The 10,127-nt window shown below is 36.9% G+C and overlaps 1 protein-coding gene across 1 annotated transcript; it reads right to left on the bottom strand.

The window, feature by feature from the left end:
- Positions 1-545: 545 nt before the first annotated feature.
- On the bottom strand, positions 546-9,775 carry LOC121397310 (carbohydrate sulfotransferase 9-like). Its single transcript, XM_041573929.1, has 3 exons — positions 9,590-9,775; positions 3,983-4,145; positions 546-1,360 (listed from the first exon to the last, which is right to left on the bottom strand). The coding sequence occupies exons 2-3, from the start codon at positions 4,083-4,085 to the stop codon at positions 546-548; spliced, it is 918 nt and encodes a 305-aa protein (XP_041429863.1). The 5' UTR covers positions 4,086-4,145; positions 9,590-9,775.
- Between the last annotated feature and the right edge of the window lie 352 nt (positions 9,776-10,127).

The raw sequence follows: 10,127 nt of genomic DNA, 5'->3' as shown, positions 1-10,127 counted from the left end.
GTGAAGAATCGTTTACGCTGCTTCCCGTGAAAATGATGTTCCTCAAGTCTTTAAGGGTGGCCTATTGTTCTTTCTTCTTTTCTTTGGGGACGAAATGATTGAATATACAGTAGACCAATTTGAAGTTAAGAGGATGGTTGTCCCAGGAGTTTTCAGTGCTGGAGAATTCAGTATATTCTTTAATTTTTTTTGTTTAAAAATTTTAAAAATGTAAACTATAAAAGTGAAATGTAGAAAATAAAAAACAAAATAAGAATAATCACTGATGTGCTTTCGACATTTGTCTGTGCCTTTCTGACTTCTCAGATGCCTCTGAAGTTTTCTAAAATTAGTGCTGTAATTCTATGGACAGTATGCATTTATTTATTTAGCCTTTAAACCATAATTATTTATGAAGGCAATTAAAACACTGAGAAGAAAATATTCTCAACTTGTACAAAAATTCCATTTATAATTACTTGCTAAATAAACAGAAGTTATTTAGAAATATAAATGTAATCCAGCCATTAGCTGTGTAAGCTTCTCATTTATATATTCATTTGTAATTAAATGGAAGGATTGTACTCGAACATGGAGAAGTCATATCTGTAAACATTCATGAGTTTTTTAAATAGCTCTTTGGGGAGGGATCTGAAATAGTCTTTGCTTATTAAGTCATTGGTCCTGGTTTCATTGGCGTAATGCTTTATATCGGGGTACTCCAGGTCCTTTGGTGCTCTGATTGATCTCAGTACATAGGCAGCGTCTTGTTTTATGGTTTCAAACTTGCCTATAATGTCATAGTGGATATTGCACGGATCACATAGTTCCAACATTGGCCTCCAGTGAATGTCTCTATAATATGCATTTTCTGAGACAATAAAGCTAGCAAACTCCTTGAAACTCAGTCTTTCTGTTGAATTCCCATTTTTTCTGACGCTTCTCTTGATCATATTTGCCATCGTTTTACTGTAGTAATGCTCCTCATCATGGAGAAACTTGTCTCTGTAAGCCGAAACCAGTCTCTCTAAGGGATCTCGGGTGAACATCACTGTGGTGTAATTATTAAAAAGCTCTGCTTGCATTTTAGGGGAGTAAAAACTTAGTCTTCTCAGTAAGGGGGAGATGTGGACATTGTTATGTTTTAGTTCATCTACAGTAAGTCCAAGACTGCTGTTTAAAAGAAGAATTATCCTCTTCCAGTTGGAGCAGCCCACCTTTGGCACTTCACAGTAAATAAACTTATGAGTGTGTTCTACATACAACTGCCTTGCAACTGAATGTTTTATCTTCCACGGCGAGCTGGTCAAATTGTTTTTGTGACATATATATCGCACAGTATCTCTTCGATGGTTTTGGGTTTTTGAGTTCTGTGCAGAAACTGAAAGACATAAAAACGGCAAACATTATAAATGAACAGTGAAGCATATAAGGGGTTGTTCACCTTCAAACAACTAGTTTTTCACCAGAAATAACGACTTTTTCCAATTACTTTCAATTACTACTTTTTTTTTTTTTTTCTTCTAAAGCAGCTCTTGGAGGGGGGGGTCGCCGACCCTGTAAACTGTTCTAAATTGATAAATTTAGTTGATCCATTTCTTATCTTTGTCCCTGCTGAGCAGAATCTCTGAGTTTCATTACAGGCAGCTGTTAGAATTGATACAATAGTTGCTAATACTCCAGAGATGCTGCTGAGAAATGTATCAACTAAATGTTGCAAAATGTAGCCGTTTAGAGTCTGCGCCTGAATTACTGAGCTGCCAGACTGAAACACCAGAGACATTCAACTTTAAATTTATATTTTGGAAAAACATTAAAAAAATAAATAATGGAAGTAATTGAAAAAAGTCTTTATTTCTGGGGAATAAGCTAAAAACAACTGAAATTAAAAAAGTTTTTGGAAGGTGAACAGCCCATTTAATGGAACGCTTACTGTATATAAAGACAATCAAACCCCATCCCAAAAAGAATTGAAATAAACTTTTATGTTTTGTGAGATAGCAGACATTTTAGACTACTATTGCTACTACCAGGCTTTCGACTCAACAGCTTTATTTTAAAGTCATGGGGGGGGGGGGTTGGTTACTTTATTAAGTCTGGACAAATTTGCCTTTGGGGTGGGAATCAATCATATGTTTTCCTTCATTATTGTTCCTGCTGCTGGCTGAGAAATGCTAATCACTGATTGGTTGCTATGAGTTGTTGCCCAAGTTCAGATTTCTCCACCACTGATAAAGAATCATATCAGCAACCTCATCTATGTATTTCCAGTATAGAGGTAACCATGGGGCTCCTGACCCTCATTTGAGCCATAAGCCCGCTGTAAGCAGTCTAAAAATGCAAATATTTCAGAATTTAAAATGAATTTCAATTGCAAAAGTGCCCAGAGATAAACTCTATGTAAGTTTAGATTTTTAGGTTTTAGCTCTGCTTTAAAGTAACCCAGGACAGTGGCAGTCCTATTGAGTCACTATGTGCCAATTAAACTACAGATGTGTTTTTGAATTTATGGAGAAAAAAAAGCACCATTTGCCCATTCCATCTCTAAATTGTGCACAAATGTGACAGATGCTGGAAAACTCTGGAGCTTGTGCCTCTCTGAATATGGAAGTTATTCCAAGGTTTACATAGCGGATTGTGTTAATAGGTGCAGCAGGCTTGTAGCATGCTAATGCTGGTTTAATGCCACATGCCAGAAGTATGTCAGATATACAGTGATATAAGTCATAGTGATATAAATTGTTAAAAATTGTACTGCACTATCATCCTTATTTTTTACACACATTGCAACCCAAATGGATAATCTATTCGAGAATTTTTAGTCATTAATAATTATACATGGACTTTATTGTGGACTTTTTCAACCTAAGTGGATTTTGTAACCCTAAGGGCAGAGGCAGATGAGAAGACTTGGGGGAGATCTAGTCACCCGGCAACAATTCACCTCTTATTGCCTCACGAGGAAACTCGGGTGACTTAAAAACAAAGTGATCCGAGTGCCATTCCGCCGGCGATTTAGATTCTGAGGCAGTTCGGGGAGATTAGTCGCCTGAAGAAGAGTCGATTTGTCGCCTGGTGACTAATCTCCCTGAGTCTTCTCGTCTGTCTCTGCCCTAACTGATTGAAGACTTTTTCAACTTTTGTGACCCAAATTAATATTTGCATAGAATACAATGAATGTAATGGACTTTTTTAAGCAACATGCCATGGACATTTGAGCAAAGAACGTTGAACCTATTTGTGAACTAATATGTATATAAATACCATTGAGATACCAATAGAGTTAATTGTATCTTGGATGTGGGAGGAGTTATGTAACCCTCACCCCGTCCTCCCATCACCACCCCCCACTTTCTCCTTAGATTGAGATTTTGTTGTGTGAACACTTCAGGTGTGACAGAGGGGCCCGAAACATTGCCCTTTTTGCAGATACACATGGGCTTAATAAAACACAGACTTCACTGAGCAATATATTGGTGTGCTTCTGGATTTCTTCTTACATGTATCTATGACCCCGTGCATGGGAAGGGTCTTCCAGCACAAAGCACTTTCAACAAGTGTATTTCATCAGGTAGAGCACTGTACTGAAACCCCAACTTTGCATAGCTTAGCTGCAACTTGCACCTGATTTGTAACAGTAAAGTTGCAGAAGACCATTTCTGATGTGTTCTCTTTAGTATGTATTCAAATTACTGGTCACTTTCTGAAGATTTCACAAAATACATGGTTTCCAAAAATGATACATTTAAAATAGCATAATGAAAATGATATATTCTGTAAGTATCAGTCATGTGCCCCTGATGCCCCTGATGCCCCTGGTTCACCTACAAGGACTCAAGCTCATTCTCCTCTTACACTTCTCAGCTCAAAGTGCACAGGCACAAATTCTTACACTTGATACGTAAGCACTATATATGCATTCACCTCTCACACTCATACCCTGTCATAAACAAATTCCCTGCAGCCTAACCTCACTAGTTTATGTATATTTTTTTTTACTTACGGGTAAAGTAGGCATCCTGTATACTTTTAAAATGGAACAGAAATCCAGATATTGCACAAACAATGGTAATAAGAAAAAAAACCTTGGTTTTATCTTTCCGCATCCTGTGCAGTGTTCAGTTGATGATCACACAGCAAACTATATCCAGTGAATGTATTGCAGCCTGATAAATAAACCAAAATGTACACATTTAAGAATCCTTTTCAAGAACTACACAAATGTATAACAGGTATAAGATCCATTATCTGGAAGCCTGTTATCCAGAAAGCTCCAAATTATGGGACCCCATTTTAATTAGATAATTCAAATTTTTAAAACTGATTTCCTTTTCTCTGTAATAATAGAAATTACCTTGTGCTTTTTTCCAACTAAGATACAATTCATGCTTATTGGAGGCAAAACAACACTGTTTGGTTTATTTAATGTTTAAATAATTTTTAGTAATCTTAAGGTAATCAGATCCAAATTACAGAAACACCCCTTATCCTGAAAACCCCAGGTCCCAAGCATTCTGGATAACAGGTCCCACACCTGTACCAGCATTAAACTCTTCATTATGAATCTACTCTTCTCACCCACACAGTTAAAAGCTACAATAAATTGCATGTATAATTAATGATTATGTTCACATACCTTGTTCACGTACCTTGAACAAACCACAGTAATACATAAAGCACACTATAGAATAAAGATCTGATGGAAATTAAATTAAATTAAGCTGGCTTTTATAGAATTTTGCCAAATCCTACACTCCTGAACTGGAGAATTTTGCATAAATTTTTCCAATATCTATCTAAAGAGTGGAACCGGTAAAAAACCACGATTTTGGTCTGTTCAACACTAAAAGGGTAATTTATTCTGTGCAGAGTACAAACACATGGCAGAGTGTGCCCGTTATTTGCATTATACACCCTGGATACAAAGAGAGTGTGTTTTGGTTCATTACCATCAATGAGTCAGGTTAATATGTGCAATAATTGCGTCCATTTGAGAACCTCACTTGCAGCTGTGTTTGTAAATAAGCAAATGATAACGCACAAAGCTAAAACCTGGAAAAGGTAGGAGAAATGTGGAGCTTGGTTCTTTAGAAAAGAGAAAGGGCCCACCCCGACTCAGTCCTACAACGATTTATCCCTGATATGCCAGCTAGTCAGTCCATCGTGTCGTAAAGCTTGGGCAAATGTACTAGTTCTTCAGTGTCTCTTTCCAGGTTATGATTGACAAATAAATTAGCATAAAATAGGAATAATTGTGCTTAGAAGGCAAGAATAATTAAAGAGTTGTACGTGCACATTATACAAGTTATTTATATCCTGTACATAAAGCACATTTTAGTTGAAGAAGTAAGCCTGGTTTTTATGACAGTGAGTTTGACATCAGCTCTGCCGTATTTAGACTTCTCAGTTGTTTAAACAAAGTCCCACCTGTTCTATTTTATTCAGTTGACCTTTAGGCAATACACTTGTATGAACTGTCCCTCAATAGTTACTCAAACAGAAACAAAAAAATGCTAATTGATGTGCATTGTTTTTTTTAAAGTGCCAAGCCCACTATACTGTGGTGCTGTCCTCCCTAAAGGGGTGAGACGTAAAATATGGGAGCCTAAAGGTGAATTAGAACCCTTGTTCAACATGAGTGTAATGAATAGGGCTTCCCTTCACCTGCTGCCATTGTGACATTTTTTGTGAGCAGGTGACCATAATGCAGGAGGTATATCCCTGCACTGGGACTCTACTTATACACCACACCAGGACCAATCATGGAGTAGCTTCAGTATCTCTGTTTGTCCTGTTTAGGTCAAGAAATAATAAAGAAACCTAGATTTATTTTTTGTGATTAAAGCAATAGACAAAAAGTATGTTGAGCTCAAGCCCTATTTATTGCACTCATGTTGAATAAAGGGGGGTATACTACCCCTTTAAAGTGAGATTTGCTGGCCTGGATGTTTTGAAACAATAGCAGAATAACTGATAGAAAGTTTTTATACTTCTGCAATCTTTTTATGAGGTTTGCAGGCAATGGTTACCTCTGGATTCCCCAGTTCAGTCTTCCACATTAAGTCCCATAATCCTTCAATTAATCATGGCTCTAATTATTCCAAAACATCAATAGCTTTTAATGACATTATTTACCAATGCCAGCCCAGTGGCACAAAGGGTAACTATTACTGACATATAGTGCAGGCACCTCAGGTTCGATTCCAACCAGTGCATTTGCTTAGATAATGCACAAAAAAATAATAACCTCTGCTTTTCAGAGCAATACCTAATACACAATCTTTCTTTTCTAATCAGTGTTACTATTAAGGAATTAGGAAAATTAGCAATTAGCAGGGTCCCAAAAAGTACCTACTCTGCTCAGAGATAGGAATGCGAGCTGGCGCACCTATCACTAGGAGGAACTGTTTGGGAACTGACTACCTCTGAACTTTGATCTATACATATTTGTTTAGCCAGATCCTTACTATATACATGTATTCCAAGATTTGTTTGTACACTTGCCTTTCCTTGTCCTTTCAGTTTCTTCTGCCCAGGTGTTAGGCGTAATTTTACAATTTAAAGGAGAACCAAACCCATTATATTTAAATCCACTACCCCCCCTACCCTACATAGACCCCCTCCCTGCCTAGGTGTTACCCTTGGTAAATGCCCCTAACTCTTAACTTACCCCTCATTGCAGATTCAGCGCATCAGAGTTCACGGGCGCCATCTTCTTCTCTTCGTGAAGTAAGTGCGGTATCAGTTGGAGCAGTCTGCGCATGCACCAAAAGTCACAGAAATTACTGAAGCACCGAAAGAAGACCCGAAGATTACCGAAGAGAAGAAGATGGCACCTGTGAACTCCGATGTGCTGAATCGGCAACGACGGGTAAGTTAAGAGTTAGGGGAATTTACCGAGGGTAACACCAAGGCTGGGGGGGGGCAGGGAGGAGGTAGGGGATTTTAATATAAAGGGTTTGGCTCTCCTTTAATGTGTAATTAGTGACAAACAAGTCAATGGGGCAGAATCCTAAAGGGCGAAGTGGCCATCGCCAGGGAAAATTTGCCAGAAAGCTCATCTGCAGGGACATTGCCAAATTACTAACAGGCATAGAGGACAATTCGCTATCGAAAGAGACCATGGCTAGCGTAGTTTCACTCCCTAATGCCAGGTGAATTTTCACACAGGCAAACAATCATTCCTCTGCAAATTCTGCAAATTCTAAAGTGCGAATTTTGCAGAATGTTACCTCTTTCACCAGAGTTTCCTTTGACCTGGCGAACTGATAACATGAAGCTTCATCCTTCTCAATCTTATGTCAGTGACATCATATCCTGTATGCCAGAAAATCATAAAAGTTCTAAAAAGCGCTGGCTTTTTTTTCACATTTTAAAGTGGGATTGCCTTAAAAAATCCCAACTATTAAAGATTTTTGTGTTAACATTTTTTTTTTTCCATTTGAGGGTCATGCCACATTTGATGTAGGGTGGGCTCATGTCTAGGGCATTAGAGGATCTCTTTAGTCTTTATTATGCTTCGTTTTTTGTAATTATAAGTGGCCACTTCAAGCATTTGCACCAACATCTCTAATAAAGACATGTATAAAGAAGTACCTGCCCTATTCAAATTGACCTAAGCCTAAGAATACTAACAAAGTTCTGCTAGGCAGAAATGAACGCTAGCTACAGTTTGCTATGAAATGCTCGCACTGACGAATTAACACAACACCAGCGTTCAGCTACAGAGACTCAATTTTGCATTTTAGTGAATTATTACGTAAATTATTAATAATTTACGCCTGACAAAGTGGCACAAAGTGTGGTGCAGCCTTTGTTGGCAAAATTTTGCCATTTAGTGAATTTGCCCCAATGTTTCAGTCCTTAACTCAGATCTTTATTATGGTCTGTAATAGATCTGAAAGTAGAAACCTTGGGCATTTGAGTATTTCAGGCACCTAAACAATCTCAAATGAAAAAAGGATAGAAAGAGATGTAATTAAATAAATGTTATCAGTTACAGTAATTATCCTGCATGTAATCATATTATATATAGCAAGTGCCTGACATAGCAGCTGTACTTATCTTTCTTGTATTATATACAGTAAAACTGTAAAACTACTTAATTATTATTATTCATTGTTAAACAAACACTTGTGTCTGGTAGCTAAACCTTATTTATCAGTCATAATAAAAATAGATTGTCAAGACAGATGCATATTATAATATAAATCTTCCAATGATTAGATGGGAATGTATCTGTTTCAAGTGCAGCAAGCCAATTTATTTTAATTACAGGAGAAATAAACCTTTGTTATCAAGTCTAAAGTGCCTTTACACTGAAAGATCACGAGACAAATTTTCTTGGTGCATTTAAAACTGCTTGTCCTATGCGATTTTTTTGTGTAAATAGGGAAAATGCACTGTAAAGAAGGATTCAACTAACAATAAAACTTTGTGATTATGAATATTTAATACAAGCTTCATTTCATGGAAATGAGAAACCCTTTAAATATGATCAATTAAAATTCTGAAATAATCAAGTTATTCTTCACTATCTATTATCTATATATTCTTCCCATTCGGCATCAGTCTCTCTTAATTCTCTCTTCATGCAGGAGTTGGGGCAGATTTTGATTGACATGTCTGAATTACCTTCTGGGGGGTTCCCTTTCCTAGCAGATGCATTGGCATGTTCAGTATTGTTGTAATTTAATTTGTGCATTTTGTTGCTGGTCATCCCCTTTCTCCTTCCCTATAATAATGCCAAATTAGTCCCACCTGTCTGACCAAGTACTTGGTGCAGGTATGGGACCCATTATCCAGAATTCTCGGGACCTGGAGTTTTCCAGATAATGGATCTTTCCATAATTTGTATCTTCATACCTTAAATCTACTAGAAAATCATGTAAACATTAAATAAACCCAATAGGCTGGTTTTGCTTCCAATAAGGATTAATTATATCTTAGTTTGGATAAAGTACAAGCTACTGTTTTATTATTACAGAGAAAAAGGGAAATGATTTTTAAGAATTTGGATAATTTCAATAAAATTGAGTCTATGGGACACTGCCATTCCATAATTAGAAGCTTTTTGGATAACGGGTTTCCATATAACGAATCCCATACCTGTAGTTTCTATTTGCCATTTAATGAAATGTACGGGACTACTGATAATTGATTTTATTGTATGTTAGCAAGTGCAAACATACTTTCATGGCATAAGATTTCTATGTGATAGCTTTGTTTTATTCTTAAGTACAGCGTTTACGGCGAATGATGATTCACTTTTAAAATGTAAGAACACAGCCTTCTGTAATGCTTGTATATTGTGTGCTTCTGAGCATGAAATAAAATCTTCCTGCATTATTAAACAGAAATACATCCGTTTCAGGTTTAGCACATTTGTAATATTACTTCAACGAACATTCATTGTAAGCCAATGTACTGGACATTACACTGACATGCAGCTATTTGGACAGCACTTTACTGCAAAGTGTACAAATAGAAGAAGATTAATTCTTGTATAATGCACATCAAACAAGATAAAAAATCACATGACATAGATTGGCAGTGCATTAGTGTATATAGATAGATGACAGATCGATATAGGGAAAGTAGGGATACCTACCACAGACAGAAGAGCATCCAGCACTGTGTTCTTTATTCCTTAAATGTCTGTTTTATCTGATATTAAAGATCATTTCATTCTCCCTGGAGGTCTGGTTAAGGTCTCCTTTTACAGTGAACGTTTATTCTTTTAATGCCCTTTTGACCAAGGTTCAGTCCTTTATGATTGTGTTATCCTTAGCCTCGTACTTCTCTACATCCAGCTCAACTGCAGCAGCCAATTTAAATGAGTGAGTCCACACCCACATCTAGCGTAAGTGCAATGGGTAGCACACCTTATTGCTTGCTACAGGACATGTAAAACCAGCAATATCATTAAACATGTTGTTACTTAAATAAACAATACTTCGGCTTTGCTTTATTTCCGTTCTTTTGTAATACTAATGCGGCTGTGCCATGGAATTCATTATTATTATCTATTTAAATAGAAAACAGCGCAACACCTTTACACAAAGCTTTAGAGAGACTATCCTTCATTAACACCAGTACATGGTCTATTAACAATAGGTCACTGTCAGACACCCACCAGGATCAATTTC

The sequence above is a fragment of the Xenopus laevis genome, chromosome 8L, assembly GCF_017654675.1.
Source record: "Xenopus laevis strain J_2021 chromosome 8L, Xenopus_laevis_v10.1, whole genome shotgun sequence".
NCBI classification, from domain to species: Eukaryota; Metazoa; Chordata; class Amphibia; order Anura; family Pipidae; genus Xenopus; species Xenopus laevis.
This window is presented reverse-complemented; position numbering and strand designations above follow the sequence as displayed.